Source organism: Macrotis lagotis, chromosome 1 (genome assembly GCF_037893015.1).
Source record: "Macrotis lagotis isolate mMagLag1 chromosome 1, bilby.v1.9.chrom.fasta, whole genome shotgun sequence".
In the NCBI taxonomy this organism is placed as follows: Eukaryota; Metazoa; Chordata; class Mammalia; order Peramelemorphia; family Peramelidae; genus Macrotis; species Macrotis lagotis.
Window position 1 is genome coordinate 360303731 of NC_133658.1, and position 18051 is coordinate 360321781.

An 18051-nucleotide genomic window follows, 5' to 3' on the forward strand; every position below is an offset into this window, starting at 1 on the left:
TGCCTAGCCCCTCCTCCCCATGGAGAATCCATCAGTCCCTATGTTTTCTCACCCTGGAAGAAGCTGAAAGAACTTTCAGCTCTTCTGGCTCCTTTCTTTCCTCTCCTATTGATGAGTTCCTCCCAAGGTCTCTATTTTGGGGAGATCCCAGAACAGTCAACATTTATTCCCCTCCTGCTTATGCTTCTGACTTTTTGGACTTCAATATTATCTTCCTTTTCCCCCTTCTTACCCTTTGCAACTTTCTTTTATGTTTTGTCTTTTCCCATTAAAATATAAACTTCTTGAGGACAAGGATACCTCTAGGCCTTAGTGATTGACTCATAGGAAGTGCTTGACAAATGTTTATTGCCTTGCCTGATTTAGGCATTCAAATCTGTATGTTGTCATCAAATACAACATAAAATGAAGAGAAGTCTGCTTGCTACTATCATGTAAGCCACATAAAGGTTCAGAAAAAAGAAGGCTTCCATGTTGCTAGGAGATATTTCAAACAGATTTTTGAGGATGACATTTTACTAGGGGCATTGATTCTATAAAACCACTTTAGTGAAATCATACTTTAACTATCCAGCCAGAAAAAATAGGGATGAAAATGTGTTTTGTCCAGATCAAGGCAACCAGTTATAATTTAGATCATAGAGTTGGCCTCAGAGGCCATCCCATCTGAATTACTTATTTTTAAAATGAGGAAACTGAAGACTAGAGTAGATGTTAAGTGATTTACCCAGAGTCACGCAGCTACTAAGAATTAGAGATGGGATTTAAACCAAAGTCCTCTAACTCTAGAGTCTATGTAGCTAGAGAGAGGGAGGGGAGAAGAGAAGGAGAGATGAAGAGAGAGAAAAGAGAAGAGGAAGAGAAGAAGGAAGAGAAAAGGAGAGAAAGGGAGAGAGAAGGGGGAGAGGAGGAGTTGGGGGGAGGGGGAGAGAGAGAGAGAGAGAGAGAGAGAGAGAGAGAGAGAGAGAGAGAGAGAGAGAGAGAGAGAGAGAGAGGAAGACTCTAGCAACAGCTTGGGCTGGGAAAAGTTTCCTGCAGAAGGTGGCATGAGTTGAGACTTGAAGGAAGCCAAGGAAACTAAGAAGCAGTGGGTAGGAGAAAGAACATTCCAAGGATGAGGAATAACCAATACAAAGGTATGGAGATGGAAGATGGAGAGTCATGTGTAAAACATAGCAAGTGGGATAAGGTGGATGGATTGAAGATTTTGTGGAAGTGAGTAAAATATAAATGAGAAAGAAATGGCAGGAAAGGGTTAGGTTAAGAAAAGCATTAAATATAAAAAAAAGACTTGATATTTGATTCTGGCAGTAAGTAGGAACCTTTGGAATTCACTGAACAGTGGTATGACATGGTCAGACTCATGCTTTAAAATAATCATCTTAGTTGTTTAATGAAGGATTGGGTGGAGAGGAGGGACAATTAGAGTCAGGGAGACCAATCAGAAGCCTATTGCAATTGCCCAGGCAGTTGACATTGAGAGCTTGCACCAAGGTGGTGATTGTGTGAATTGAGAGGTAATTGAAATAATATATTTTGGTGTGTACATATATATTTACATACATACCCACATACACATACATACATATATGTATATATGATTTTTCAAAGGGGATATAAGATTTGGCACTGAATAGATAGATATATGGGGTAAGAGTGAGAAATCAAAGTTGATACCAAGGTTTTGAGTCTGGATGACTAGGAGAATGGTGGTACCCTCAATAGTAAGAGGGAAGTTTAGAAGAGGACTGGGTTTTGGGGAAAGGAGAATAGAAGTAGTTTGTTTTGTTCATGTTGAGTTTGAGATGCCTATAGTGATGTCCAGTTATATATGTTTAAAGGGCGGCTGGTGATGTAGAATTGTAGCACAGAAAGACTAGAATTGTTTAATTAGAATCAGGAATTTTCTTCATAGGGTTGGCAATTGACCACATGTGAGGTAGAATAGAGGGAAAAAAGAAGAGAAATGAGGAGAGATTCTTGGGCGGGGGGGGGGGGGCACCGTTGTTTAGGGAGGGACCTGGATGAAAGACCAGCATAGGAGACTGAGAGGAAATGGTCATACAGTTAAGAGGAGAATCCAGAAAGAGTGTATTGTCAGAAAAGAGAATATTCATGAATATTCATGAGGAGGAGGTGTTCAATAGGGACAGATAGTGACAATAGTGACTGCAGAGGGGTCAAAAAGAATGAGGACTGAGAAAAGGTCATTAAATTTGGCAATTAAGAGATTATTGTAATTTCAGAGAGGTATGCTTTAATTAATGTTATTGGAAGCCAGACTTCCAAGGGTTTAGAATTGAATGAGGGAAGTATAGGCAGCTTTTCCAAGGAATTTATTTAAGGAGAGAAAAGATATAGAATGACATATAATGAAGATGGTCAGATCAAAAGAGAGTTTTTTAAGAATTGGGGTAGGGGTAGAAACATTAGCTTATTTGTAGGCAGTAGTGAGGGACCTTTCCATGTCCTTAGTAGATTAAATATGAGGGTGGTATGATATTTCTGGGAAAAAATATTAGAATGGAGATTTAGAGAAAACTACTCAGACAGCTACATAGAAATGTGGATTAAGCAGTATGTGTAGAATCAGCAAGACCTGAATTCAAATTTGATCTCAGATGTTTACTAGTTATGTGACCTTGGGCAAATCCTGTAATCTCTTTTTGTCTCAGATTCCACAAATAAATGAATAGGGACAATAATATCACCTCCCTTGTAAGGTTGTTTTGAGGATAAAAGATGATACTCATAAAGTGCTCAGCACAGTGTCCATCATAGGAGTAGGTTCTTGTCCTTCATTTTCTAAGAAGACCAAAATTACATCATCATTTTTGAGAAAATTTAGTGTGTCTGACTGATTGATCCCCCCCCCAATATAAACTTGGAATGCTCTACCATAGGTTGGACACAAATAGTCCATGTGAACAACTGGGGCAGGTACTAAACTTACATAAGTCATGTCACCTTTGAGCTGCTTCAATTTTGCCTTACTCAGAGGAAGCACCCTTACTGATGAGGGCACACCATACTGGGCAATCCTGTGCTAGTGTCTCCCATGCTGCACAATCAATTCCAAAGTTCTTAAGAGTGACCTTCAGGGTGTCCTGGTATTGTTTCTTCTGACCCCCATGTGAGTGCTTGTCCTGTGTTAAGTTCTCCATAAAAATAGTCTTTTTTGGCAAGCATATGTTTGGAATTCTAACAATGTGGCCAGTTCATCATAGTTGCATTCTCTGTGATAATATTGGAATTCTGGGCAGTTTAGCTCAAAAGGACCTCATTGTCTGGTACCTTTTCCTGCCAGGTGATCTTCAGAAACTTCCTAAGACAATTTAAATGAAAGTGATTCTGTTTCCTGGCTTGGGGCTGGTAGACTGTCCATGGAGTCAGCACAATGGCTCTGTAGACCTTCAGTTTGGTACTTAGTCTGGTACCTCTTCTTTCCCACACTTTCAGAACCTCCTAAATATTGAGCTAGCTTTGGCAATGCGTGTATCAACCTCATTATCAATGGAAACCCCATTATCCCTAGAAAGAACACAGCCAAGGTAAGTGAACTTGTCAACAGCATTCATAACTTCTCCATTTGCTATAACTGATGTTTCCACATATGGATGGTATGGTGCTGGTTGATGGAGCACCTATGCTTTCTTGGTGTTAATTATTAGACCTAAATTAGCACAAGCAGCAAAGAATTGATTCACACTTTGTTGCATCTCAGTTTCAGAGGCTGAATTGAGTGCACAATCATCTGAGGGGGTGTCATATAAATGCTTTCCCCCTGACCACCACCCCTCACCGACACTTTCTAGCTAAACTATTCCAAGGTTCTACATTTTCATTATATCATCTTCCCTCAGATTCCCTCTCTCCTATTCCATCAGGTATCTTCCTTTCAGGATGTATTCACTCTTAATTTGCAATTCACCACCTGGGTTCTTGGACTGAGCTCATTGATCCATTCTTCAATTTCAGACTTTTGTCCAATCAGGGAGCCTGCTGATGAACATGGAGTTTTGAGGCTGTACTCCTATTTCAATGCCATCCTTTAATTGCCTAGACATCAAACTACATTTCCCTTCACGGAGGGCATACATAAAATACAAATTCATAGCTTTATATTGAGTATATTTTAATTCATCATACAGGTCATTGTCAAAGTCCAAAACGTTTGCCTAGGGACCTCTCAGACTTAAGGTTTTGAATCTGAGGTCTGCTGACAAGTGTTCAGTTGTGTTCTGGGATCTCAACCCTAGACACTAGGATCTTCCTGAGGCTAAACGGCAGCTGCCCTAGTTAACGAATTTAACTCCTATAGAAATGAGACTAGAGTGGTGACTGGGGGGAGGCTCATTCTCAGTTCATCCTTCCATGTTTCATGGGGAAAGAAAAGGTAATGTAAGAGAACTGAGGGGTCAGTCTCCCACTGATTTGAGCATAGTTTCTTCCATCAAGTGTCTTTGGGTTGGGTTTCCCTAGATCTAAGCAGTCACCGTTCACTGGACACTGATTGATCTCAGAGCACCCTCTACTGGCACTTAAGGGCACCTGCTCCAGAGGCAGTTAAGAGACTAGCACAGGGTGTGGATATGGGAATAGCATGGTCAAAATCAGCAAACAGATCTTTCATTCCAAGGGATGAGGAGAAAGGGAGGTCTCTGTATATATGTTATTTCCCTGAATCAGATTCCTTGAGGACACCCAGTTCACTTCCTGGAACAAGGTAGGTATTTAATAAATATTTGAAGTGAATTCAGTTGAACTTCCTTCTCCCACTTCCCAAAGGTGGAGGCACCTATTTTTTTTCTTTTCATTTCATCTGAGATTTTTCCACAGATCAATGATTGGGTCCTAGGATCAATTTGTACAATTCTTGTTATAATTTCAATGACTTGCTATTGTCCTGTTGAGGAAAATATTTCTTTTCTTGGGCACTCCTAACTCTTCGAATATTCTCCCTGGAAACTTCGTCCAATTTACTCTTTTGTTGTTGGTTTTTTGCAAGGCAAATGCGGTTAAGTGGCTTGCTACACAGCTAGTCAATTATTAAGTGTCTGAGGCCGGATTTGAACTCAGGTACTCCTGACTCCAGGGCCAGTGCACTATCCACTGCGCCACCTAGCCGCCCCCCAATTTACTCTTAATATTTTTCTTAATAGCCTTTTTTGCATCTATAAATCTGCAATTAGATCTCTAGTTGTTTCGGGCAGACACCTCAGCCTGTCTTGTTCTTCACTCCTCCTCCTCTAGGTCCTTGGGGCTTGAATAAGGCTGTAGTTTCTCCCCACACTCTTCTTTACAGGTGGATTATTCCCACATCTGTCCTTTACTGACATTAGGCTGAATTTGCTCAGAATTTGACTTCATGCTAACCATGTCCCACTTCTGATCCTTACTGGCTTTGGGCAAGTCATTTAATCTCTTATTGTTCATGAAAGTCTTGAAGACTATATGTAGTGGCATAAAAGGAGAACTGGATAAGGAGAATTGCCTCTTTCAGACATGCACAATTTTCTGCCTGGTACAGCAGTACTCATGGGATATTTAGCAAGCCTGTTCTAGAAGGTCATGATGGAGTGGAATGGAGAAGAATGTAGAATATGTTCTCCACTTCATACAGAACTTACACATATATTGTCTGTTTCCAGGACACTTCCTGTGGGGCAAAGAAAAGTCCACTGTGTTGACCACTAAGTTGGAGATGAGTGCATGCAAAAATCTTCCAGAGGGGTAGCTGGATCTTTTTCCTCACTGGCTGTGTTCAAGTGAGAAAAATGAACCTCTGTGGGCTGCTGGGTGGTAGAGGAGCCTCACATATTCTCACTCAGGGAATAACTCTGTGAGTATTTAGCATAAGTAGGTTTTCCTCTTTCTGTCTCTGTTTCTGTGTCTCTCTGTCTCTTGTTCTGCCTCTGTCTTTGTCTCTGTCTGTCTCTGGTCTCTCAGTTTCTCTCTCTCTCTCTCTCTCTCTCTCTCTCTCTCTCTCTCTCTCTCTCTCTCTCTCTCTTTTTCCCGTCCTCTCTGTCTCTGTCTCTGACTCACTGTTGTGTCTGTTCTTTCCCCTATTCTAGAGACAGGTGTGACCTTGCAAGCTTCAAAAGGTCTTAAGTTCATAGAAGAATTTGTTGGCAGCCTGGCCTAGGGAGGAACTAGTGACCTGCTTGGCTCAACATATCAGTAACTGAACAACAGCTATAGCACCAGATTCTGCTGAAGCAAGGAAGTAATTCCTCTAGAAACATTCAGAAGAGAACTTGATGGGTGGAATACTTCATAGCTATCACTTCATATTCAAGCCTATTTTCTCCATCTCTTCAAGGACCAAGTCACAGAAGAAGAGGGTACTCTTAGGTTGGGGGGAGAGATATGTTTGTATTAAGGTCCTTGTTATATCTTCTCAATAAATATCGATTCGTAAAAGCTGATTGATATTAGTTATGTGACAATGGGGTGTCATTGGATCAATTGATGATAAATGGAGATATAAACTGATAAATGATTTTGGAGAGAACATACTAGAATAGGGGCTTGAGGCAAGATGATTAGAGGACATCTCTACTTTTCCTTAAATCTTTAGTAGGAAATATATTCTGCATTGCCTTCTGGAGACCCAATTTGTTAGTGTGAATGGAATCTGGAATAATAATCTTAAAGCTTATATAAACTGCATATAAGTTGTAGAGCTAGAGCTGACTAGTATTGGCAAAGGGACGTTCCTTACCTGGAGTTCCCTCAATCAATAAAATACCAAGTTCAGTCCTTATATTTATCCTTATCCCTCTCCATACCTGTGCTAACATTTGTCATATCCATTGAGGCCAGTGATGTCACTGATGTCTGCCTCACTATCTGAGAATGCCCTGCAATTTTGGGGTCTTGAGGCCTTGAATGATCTACAGATTCCTTTGCCTCTTAGACCTCAGGACCCTTAATTTGTGTTCTTTCCCATTTATATGCATATGGACACCCTAGCACTGGTTGAGCTGACCTCAGACTGACCCTGAAAACCAGTTAGAACCTTTTCTTTTCTGGCTTCCTGAATGGACACCTGGAATAGTTTTTCATTGACCTGGCCTGGTGCCAGCTCCCACTTAGAGTCAGGTCACTGAGAATCAGATCCCTAGGAGAAAATTTTCGGGAATGGTGAGAGCAAAGTGCCTTTAGAGGCATAGTCAATATTTACTTGAGAGTAGCCTGAAGAAGGCCTCAGGAAGAGTACAGGCTATTAGCTATATCACTGGAGAGGCAAATATGGTGGCAGATATGTCCCAGGAACAAGGAAAGAGGAAATAGCTGTTTGCCAAAATGGACTCATTTAAGTGGGGGTGGAGAAAGGGGGTACACTCTGTTCAATTGATATTCCATAAATGCACCACTCGGGGCAACAAAGGGTAGGGAGGCCCAAATATTTACCCAGTTCAATTTAATTCAAATAATGATTAAGTATTTGTCCCATACAGGGCTCAATGCTTGGCCTAGAAAGACAGAAGGACAATAGCGTGCTAGACACCTCTCTTTTCAAGGATCTTATAATCTTTGTGGTTTTTTTGTTGATTAGTCATATCCAACTCTTCATGATCCCATCTGGGGTTTTCTTGGCAAAGATACTGAAGTAGTTTAGCATTTCCTTCTCCAGCTCATTTTACATATGAGGAACCTGAGGTAAACAGGGTAAGTGAGAAGTCCAGGGGGTCACTAGGCTAGCAAGTGTCTAAGGTCAGATATGAATTCATGAAGATGAGTCTCTATTCCCCATTGTGCCACCCAGCTGTCTACAATATAGTAGAGTAATAAGACCTGCAGCATCAAAGTGGAAAGAAAGTGGAGGGTAGAGGGTGAATCCTGCCTCTACCATGGTCTATTATGTGACCTTGGGCAAGTCACAACCTCTCTAGGTTGGACTAGATTTTAAAGGTCCAGCTTTAAATCAGTCAACATTCCTAGTTTCCAACTGTCACTGGATCACTACTAGCATAGTACTCCACCATGTGATATAATATCCATGATTATGTTCCAGTGGAAATCCAGTGATTATATCTTATACGTAACACAACAGATCCCTGTTGTTGTTGTCTGTTTTGTTTGTTGGATTTGGAATCAGAAGACAGATTGGAATACAAGCTCTGCTATTTACTAATTTCCTATATTACTAAGGGGCAAATCACATGAACACTCTTAGTTTCTTCCTCTGCAAAAAGAGAGAGTTGGATTAGATGATCTCTAAGGTTTCTTCTAGCTCTAGCTCCTACAATCTTAAGGTGTGCCATATTTGGCTGGACTGCCAACTTGCCTGAAACCTCATTCCTAGTTTCCAAGACCATGAAGAACATGGGTTAGTTTGGGTCATATCATGCATCATTCAGTCAGTCCTCAAGTATTCTTTTAGTATTTTCTATGTTCCAGTTTAAGGATAGTAAGAACAGGGCATAGGATGCTGGACTTGGAATCAGGAAGCTCTGAATTCGAATTCAGCCTCAGAAACATTTGAGTTGTGTGAGTCCAGGAAAGTCACTTACCCTGCTTACCTTAGTTTTCTCATCTATAAAACAAGCTGAAGAAGGAAATGGCAAACCACTCCAGGATACTTGCTTAAGAAATCCCCAAATGGAGTCATGAAGAATCAGAAATGATTGAACTACTAACAACAACAGCAGCAGTGTTTCAGGCACTATGCTTAGCAGTGGGGATATAGTGGAAAACACAGTAATTCCTTGTGGTGAAGGGTTGGAATGAGTATGGGGGTTGATGTCACTGAATCACTACTAGTATAGTACTCCACCATGTGATATCATATCCATGCTTATGGTCCAGTGAAAAGAATACTGGCCACGGAGTCAGTGGAATTAAACTGACACTACTAGTGTGACCTTGTATTTAACCTCACCGGGACTCAGTTTCCTCATCTGTGAAACAAGGGAGCTGGACTAGATGACCTGGATGAAAACCCTAGTTCTGGGATCCTCTGGTTTCCATGTATTTTTCTTTGCAGGTCCTGTGGGAATCATGCATTCAGGCTTTTATGGTGTAATTAAAGAAGAATTTCCTAAAAGGGAAGGGACCATTTAAGGACCATCTCCCTGAAGGTAAAACTATCTTTTCCATGCTCTCTGGAAGCCAGGCAGAGCAGCTGCAGAGAGGACCTTACAGATACAGTAGCATCTTCCTCTGCATTGAAGCAAAGTAGAGATGGAAGTACTATGGAGTGTACTCTGTTGCTGAGGTATCACCATAGGATTGCAGACCCTGGGTCCTAGAAGGTTTAGAGGTGACCTGACACTCCAGGGCCTCTGGGCAGATAGGCACTCTTCACACCCCAGGTCTTACCAGGGCTAGTGACCTATCCTGTGATACTAGGAAAGATGGAACAGGGTCCCAAGAAATTTGGGGGAGTGACAAATATTGATGATTCTTTTTATTTCTCATGAGGGATATCATATTGCTCTGAACACTAATTAAAGTATGAGGGGAAAAGAAGTCTCCAAAGGATTTCACTGATTCATTCAATATATATAAGAAATGTTTATCATGCAGAGGATCCCAAGCTAGGCTTAGGGAGGTAAGCATTAAAAGTCTACAAAAATTTCCAAAAAATAATCTGAACTGGGTATGGAAGGGGAGAAGTGATGTGAAAATTTTATGGGCTGATTGCATGAATACTTACATAATCCAGTGGGATCTCATCACTTTGGGTATTCCTACTAACAGTGATGATCCCAAGTCATCCATATCTGCTCATCTTATGTGATAAAAAAAAAAAAAGGTTTAAAACAGGAGTCCTGGGGGCTGCTGAAATGTTGGAGGCATTCCTTGGTTTTTAATAGTATTTGGAGGATCATATGGATAGTCATTGGGTCAGTCCAAACCCACCACATGACTGGCCCATCCTTTTCACTCATATGTTCCTTTGATGTCATTTGCTTCTTCTTCTTCTTTATATTCCTTTATAATATCTTGCAGCCTGTACACATTCACAAAGTGTTTCCATTGCTCTCTGGATGAAACTCATTTTTCAATTTTTGGAAACCATGCTTTTTTCTGTCTCAGAGCTATACAATAATATCAAAAGAATCATTATAAAAATATAGGCTTTTGTTTCAAGAAGTTTGGGGTCACTAGGTAATAGCAATTTCCCAAGGCTATTCATTTCATTTTCCTTCTAGGTCCAATTCATTGTCTATTTACTGTAAATGTAAAAGATTCACTCTCACACACACATGTACATGCATGTGTATATGAATATACACAATTATGGATTAAATTATAAATCTACATTCAACTGCAAATAATATTTGGACAAAAGATATCCTTTATTCACCAAATTTTTCCTGTATGGATAGGTCATAATCTTTTCCTTAGTCATGGAAATGTTCAGGAATTGTTTTGATTGTTGATTCAATTAGCATAATGTGATTGACAAAGAGGAGAATCTGGAGTACCTCACCATCTAGGAGGAATTCCTCCTTTTGATAGTATCCTGGATAACTTTCCTGACCCTGGTGAACACTTATGAGGACTTTGGTTCCTCTTCTTTATCCCTACCTTACATTAATGAACATAGATTAAGATCATCTCTAAGGACATATTTTTCAAGAAATCTTGTGTGATGTTTATATGACTATATAGGAGATGGCCCATTGGAGGAGGACCACGAAGGTGTCATTTTGTTCTCCTTCATCACTTTTTTAGTAAAACAATAAACACAGTGGGAATTATATTCTCCAAATCTTTCACTCAATTGTGTGATGGTGAAGATGTGAACTACTCTAGGACATCACTTGCAAAAAGTCTTGTTCTTTTCTGATGTCTTTGATGCCTGTGTGGACTATTCACCAAACCATTTAATAGAGATGGGGATGTAGGCTACTAAGTATTGTTCTATAAGGATATGTATGTAAGCCTCAGGGTGGCTGATTAGTAGAGTCCTCTTTTTCCTCTCTGTTGAGTCCCCAAAGCTATAGGTGGAGCTTGATGTGTTGGAAGCTTCAAGGGGCTCCTCTCTCCCCACCCCCTTGGTTTGTATTGCTTACCTTGTGGACCAGGGATGATGGGTCAGACCCAAGGGAAACTCTTATGGAGTCTGAGGTTTGATAGGTTTTGTGGCCAAGTGACTGAGGGGACATCGGTCAGGCAGAGATCCCTAGGCTCATCCTAGATCTTCAGGGCAGATCTCAAAAGGTAAAGACTCACTGATCCTTATATCATAGGCAGCGCTGGGAGGGACATTATTATTTGTTTTAGCACAGGTATGTACATATTTATGCCTCTATGATGATTCATTTTTTTGAGCATACTGGGAAAAGTCAGCCATGATTCTGCTCCCAGGAAGCTGGGAGCACCAAAGTCTTCTTCACCCAAGTATCCAGGGAACTTCTATTTCTGGAGGGAGACTGAAAATAAAAAGGGCATGAGACCAGATTGGCATGGGCACAGATGCCCTCTTGGCCTCCAGTCTCAAAGGGGTATAGTAGTCCCTGTTCTAACTCCAAGGTTGGTGTTGAGGCCCACTCTGGCCCTTCCTCTCCTTGAGCCTATCCAATACCTAGGTTTCTAGAAGGGAGCAGAGACCCTTCTGGAGTAAGGAGTTCTTGGGACTTCTTTGATATTGGAAGGAAACCCAAGACCCAGGGGAATAGGTTAAAAGGTAGTCCATCTTATTAGAAGCTCAGAAATAGCATATACTGAGCTCAGAGAGACAAGACCCTGCCTTAACCCAGGTCATACTCAGCCAACAGGCAGCATCAAATAGGATGTGGATATAAAGGTGATCTTTAGGGCAGATGGTCTGCAGTAGGGAGAATGAGTGGTCCAGAGGACACAAAGGGCTAGAAGTGAGGAACAACTCACAACATACTGTTATCAGACATTATCTGATATGTCTCTCTGTTTAGTGTATCCAAGGCAAAAAGGAACTATTTTGGATAACATAGGTAGATCTCAGCACTTCAAGGGTCATTGATGGCAACTTCCCAACAAGAATTCTGTCTGTGACAGTTCAGATGGAGTCATCTAGACTTTGCTTGACTACTTTCAGATAGTGTGTTCACCATCATTTGAGGCAGTTTGCTCTGTTATTAGATAAATAGACTTCTATTAAAGTGGAACAAGTTTACTGCAGCAGATTCTTCTTCCTTGGAAGTCTTTAGCCAGAGTTTGGATAACATCTTGTATATTGTTCTAGTTCGGATTCTCAGATCCTGTGATTCTGATACTTGTTTTAAAAGTCTTCAATTGAAGTGAAATCTGTCTTCTTACAAGTTTTGTTTCTTGGTCCCAGTTCTACCCTTTGGAATTACACAGAGCAAAGTCTAAAGTCTCTTCCCTAAGGTGGTCCTTCAGATACTTTAAACCAATTAGCATATATGCTTCTGATTAGTTTTCTCTTTTCTGGGTCAAATATTACCAATTCTTCAGTGGACATAGTGCTCCAGCTGTGATCAACCTCAAGAAAAGAACCCATTTCTCTCTAGTCCTAGTGACAATTACCCTTGATCATTGGAGATCTTAGGATTTGATTTCTTCAACTTAGATTTTGGATTCACATTTCTTCCTGAGACAGGTTGTTATTGTTTACCTCTGGATCATCTCTGAACTATATGAATTTGGGGACTTTTCAGACTTAAGACTTTAGCCTCAAATGGACCCTTTAATGTGAAAGAGTCAGGCTTCACCAACAGATGGGGTGGGAACAGGAAACAACCTGCTATTCTTTTGTTCCTTTTTTTTTTTTGTGAAAGAGCAAATTCTCTCCTATAATTTTCTGGAAGGGCTGCCAAGAGGAAGACAAAAAGCTTATCCCTAAGTAGAGCCTCAGGCCCTGAGCCCCACCTACCTCCCTAGAGATTATGGGAAAATGGCCTTTTCCATCTACTCTCTAGCTGAGCAAACAGAGCAGGGCCCTGACCCATTTAACTTGTGGTTAAAAACTTCTTTTGGGGAAGGAAAGGGGGTTCTATATATATATATTTGTGGAACCCAGGGAAAGCCCAGTCAGAACTTCAGGGGGTGTTGCAGACTGAATTGGCCATACTCTCCTCTCCAACATGAAGTTGACTGTGGTTTTTCTGATGGCTGCTTTGACTGTATGTAGTAACTCAGGTAAGTCACTTTTTAAACTTGGTTGGGATGAGGGTCCAAAGGAACTTAGCTAGAAAGACCTCAGTGGTCTTCTAGTCCCTTCCTCTATTATATAGATGAAGAAATTGAAGTCAAAGGAAGGACTTGCCTAAGGGGACTTGAGAGGCAGGATTTGAAACTGGTTGCTCCATTTTCAGTCAGCAATCTTCTGCTTGTCTATTCATTGACTTTCCATGGGAACTTGTGAGAGCTACCACTCTTACCTATACTCCTAGCAGGGGTAGTATGGAAGCCTAGAGAGGGTTTCAAACTTGTTTATAGGAAATGACAGCTAATTTTGGTCTTAGCAAATTCCTGTTTCTGCTTTAAGCAAATGGACTGATCAGAGAAATTAATGCAGGTCTCAGAGATATCAATGGTTTCTTTTATTTATAACTATTGGAAGGTGAAGGAGGGTAGAGGGCTAAAGGTAAAGAAGGGAGAGGAATATGGTGATGAGTAGACATATCCAGCTTTCTGGTATTTCATAAATTCTGTCTGTTATTTTAAAACATTTGTTGATAGCTTTTGTTTTGATATAACTTACATTTCCAATTAAGGACAACTAGATGGCACAGTGAGTAGATCACTGATCTTGGAACTAGGAAAATGCATCTTCCTCAGTTCAAATCTGGTCTCAGACATTTATTAGATGTGTGACACTGGGCAAATCACTTAACCAAGTTTACTTCGATTTCCTCATCTGTAAAAAGGAGCTGGGGAAGAAAATAGCAAACCACTCCTGTATCTTTGCTAAGAAAGACTCAAAATAGGATCATGAAAAGTAGGATTCAACTGAATTGACCCCATACTATTTCTAATTCTATAGTCTATCTTTTATTTACCCTTCCTAGAAAGCCAGTCCTCATAGCAAAGCAAAAAAAAAGAGAATAAAATTAGTGAAGCAAAGTTAAATAAGTCATCTCTGGAGCCTGAGTCAATGTATATAGTCTCTCTCTCTCTCTCTCACACACACACACACACACACACAAACATGGGGGTCACTCATTGCTGTAAAGAACAAGAAAGGTGGTGGTATCTGTTTTAATGGACACAATTGCAGTATAGACTACCACAACAAGCACCAAGGCATACCCTCTTGTCATTTGCAATAAACCCAACCATATACATTCTATTATAACAAACAACATGCTAAGGATGCCTAGGATAACATATGTCATACATACATGAGCACAATACTCATCATTATAACACACAACACACAATACATGTTTATCATGATATCCGCAGTGTTACTATGTGACTTCTTGTTTTGCAGCTTTCACCATATTCAAGGATTTTCTAGCCAACCCCCCTCTCCAACCTCCTGAGATCCAGAACCCTATTGTCAAGCCTGTAGTAGAGTCAGTCCCTAACCCTGTTTTTAGCAACTTTGGTCTACTTAAGTTAATCCTGAGAAGCCTGGGGATCCCTGTTGATCACCTGGTAGAAGGGTCCAAAAAGTGTGTGGAGGAGCTGGGATCTGATTCAGTGGAAGCAGTGAAGAAGTTGTTGGTAAGAATCTGACTGGATGTTTGCAACGTTTTTCATTATATCTCCCTTAACTGGTAGACTCCAAGCTCCATGTCCCCTGGTTCTGGATCAAGTCTCAGTTCTGTGGGATTTCAAGTGAAATTGTTTCTTTGATAACTTGGAGTTTATGCCTCCCTTTGCATGTTTTGATAGATTTCAAAGTTTTAAAGGATCAAAGTTCTTTAACTAGGAAGTAGCCTCAACCTTTCCACTATGACAATTCTATAATTGGGGAAACAAAGACAAAGACTAGTCAAAGCATATCTGTCCTATCAATTAAGCTTTGATTTTGTGATTCTCAGTTTGTAAGGTTTCATGTTTGCTGTTCCCTATATGACTAGATTGCTTTCTCTACCGTCTTGGCCTAGCCTTCTCTGGAAAGCTAAGAGGGGACAAATTGTAGACTTCAAGCTTTCCCTTGATTACTCTGATATTCTCTTTTCTTCACTTTGAGTTTAGTCCTATCTAACCCAACAATGTACTTATATTCAAGGGTGTTGTGTTAGGCTGCTGAATTAGAAAGACAAAATGAAAATGGCCACTGACTTCAAGGAGATTGTTCTATTGATTACTTTCTACTCCTTCCTATTCTTGCCCATTCTATCTCAATTCCCTCCTTTCCTCTCCATCTCAGCTCCTCTCATTATCATAGGATTAGAAATCTTGCATTGGGAGGTCAATAGAAGTGAGATATTTATCTTGGAAAAGAGAAGAAAAACATGAAAGTAAGCTTCTAGCTAGTAGCTGGGTAGCTAGGTGGTGCCATAGTTTACAGAACAGGGCCTGGAGTCAGGAAGACATCTTCTTGAGTTTAAATCTGGCCTCAGATATTTACTAGTTGTGTGACTCTGGGCAAGTCCCTTTACCCTATTTGTCTGTAAAATAAACTGGAGAAGGAAATAGCAGCTTACTCCAGTGTCTTTGACACATAAACCCCAAATAGGATCAAAAAGAGTCAGACAATGTGCATCTTGAAGGGCTGCCTTGTGAAAGAAGAATTGCATTTGTTTTACTTAGCTCCAGAAGTCAGAATTTGGAGCAATAAGTGAAAATTGCAGAGAAAGCATGTCAAGTTATTACATAAAGAAAAGCTTCTTAATAACTAGAGATATTTAAAAGTGGAATGGGACAATTGAGAGCACTGAATCTGGAGTCAGGAAGTCCGGAGTTGAAATGTGAACTCAGACACTTGCTAATTCTGTGAGCCTGGACAAGTCATTTAACTTCTACTTGCCACAGTTTCCATTGGGAACAATATAACAATATAACAACTCCCTTTTGTGGTTGTTGTAAAGCTCAAATAGGATAATATCTGTACAAAGCACTTAGACAAGTGCCTAGCCAAATACATACCATTCCCTTTCACTTTACCTTCTTTTCCCCTCTCTAGGGAAGCAATGATCCTCCATAGTGATGAGCTTCATGCAAAGACTGGGTCTGTGCTGGAGGAAAGGCTCCTGCTCTAGTATCAATTGAATCAGACAATCTCTGAGGTGCCTTCCGACTCAGAGTCTGAAGAACTCCCTGCTCTTTCCAATATTGAATCCTAGTATAGGATGGGGATAACAAAGACTAATCCCAGCAAAATCACTACCAGAGATCTCAAATTCTTGCAAGGCACTGTGTCTTGGCTGTCTTTTGCTCTGGGAGCAACAATTATATCAATATTACATTTCCTGGAAAGGACCTGTCCATCAATTACCCTGATTCTACTAGCCCTGTGAATTTACAGACTAAAACACCTACCTGCTACCATTCCCATGTTTCTGTCTGTCTGTCTGTCTGTCTCTTCCTATCCATCTCCCTTCTTATCTATCTCTCTAATCCTATTACAATGTAAGCTCCTTGAGGTCAGAGACTGCTTTTTTATTCTTTTCTTTTTTTTGCTTTTTATATTTGTATCTCTAGGGTTTATCATAATGCCAACATAGTAACTGCTTCATACATGTTTTTCATTTATTTACCCATTCGTGTGAGTGTGATTACTTCTGGTGGTTTTTCAGAGAGAGATTTTTCTGTTGGTACTCACTGTCCTCTTTGCCTTTCAGGGAGCTCTGACGTATTTTGGTTGAGATGCAATTGGACTGAAGCAACTTCAGGGCAACAGACAATAGGATGCCCAAATGTGAAGCCCAGTGGGCATGTTCCCATCTCTAGACTTTGTGACAACTTCTTCTGAGATGGACCCTTGAATTACTTTCAATCATTGTAACAAATTTAATAAATCAAATTCAAAGCAGATCTTGTGAGGTTGTCTATCTTTGGACTGTCTGAAAAGCACTGGACTGAAATCACCCATAAATACCATTTAGGGTTTAGGTCAGTTATTAGAGCTGTACATAGATCTTTGAAGGAATCAATCCAATCATTGATTAAGCTCTTACTATTTGTGGGTTCTGGGCTATGCCCCGAGGATCCAAAGACAAAAGCAAAATAGTCTCTGTCCTCAAGGAACTTACATTGTCTATTACAGGGGACAACATAAAAGAGATACACAACCCAAAGCAAATGATTTGTCATGGAGAAAGTCATAACTGGGGTGGCTAGGTGGCATAGTGGATAAAGCATCGGCCTTGGAGTCAGGAGTACCTGGGTTCAAATCCGGTCTCAGACACTTAATAATTACGTAGTTGTGTGGCCTTGGGCAAGCCACTTAACCCCATTTGCCTTGCAAAAACTTAAAACAAAAAAACAAAAAAAGTTATAACTGAGGTGGGAGTGGGTGTGAGAATCCCCAAAAGTCCTCATGTAGAAGGTGTGCTTGAGCTTGGTCTTGAGGGAGACAGGAATTCAGGGAGAAAAAGTAGATTTCACACATGCCATACAAAGCAAAGAGGTGGGAAATGGAGAATGTCTCCATATAGGGACCTTTGAATTTATGAAGGAGAGTAAAATATAATAATACTGGAAAGGGAGTTGGGGTGAGGTTGTGAAGGAATAAATGCTAAACATATGAGCTCATAGTGGTTTCTAATGATAATAGAAAGTCACTGGAATTTACTGAGTAGAGAAGTCAACATGGTTAGACCTATGCTTTAGGAAAATTTCTTTAGTTGCTGTGCAGAAGATTCTACCTAACAGTCCTGCTTCTTCATATCTAGTCTCACTAAAATACTTTTTAAGGGTCATTCAGCAGTTGTTTAATCACACACAAGACAAATTATAGTTTGCATCTAATATTTATTTTTATTTTGTTTTGTAAGGCAATGGGGTTAAGTGACTTGCCCAAGGTCACATAGCTATGTAATCATTAAGTGTCTGAGGTCATATTTGAACCCAGGTCCTCCTGACTCCAGGGCCGGTGCTCTGTCCATTGTGCCACCTAGGTGCTCCTAGTTTGCATCAAATATTGACCTAGATTTTGGACAGTTTCAACCATTTGCCTAATCCTTTTCATGTTTC

At 40.4% G+C, this 18051-nt stretch overlaps 1 protein-coding gene and 1 long non-coding RNA gene across 2 annotated transcripts; both read left to right on the forward strand.

Moving 5' to 3' along the window:
• Positions 1–2915: 2915 nt before the first annotated feature.
• Positions 2916–6423, forward strand: LOC141505910 (uncharacterized). Its single transcript, XR_012473723.1, has 3 exons — positions 2916–3551; positions 5652–5842; positions 6075–6423. It is a non-coding gene; the product is annotated as an uncharacterized LOC141505910 (long non-coding RNA).
• Positions 6424–13037: 6614 nt separating this feature from the next.
• On the forward strand, positions 13038–16870 carry SCGB3A1 (secretoglobin family 3A member 1). Its single transcript, XM_074212198.1, has 3 exons — positions 13038–13098; positions 14381–14631; positions 16698–16870. Exons 1-3 carry the CDS (start codon positions 13044–13046, stop codon positions 16719–16721), a joined length of 330 nt encoding a protein of 109 aa, XP_074068299.1. The 5' UTR covers positions 13038–13043; the 3' UTR covers positions 16722–16870.
• The last annotated feature ends 1181 nt before the right edge of the window (positions 16871–18051 follow it).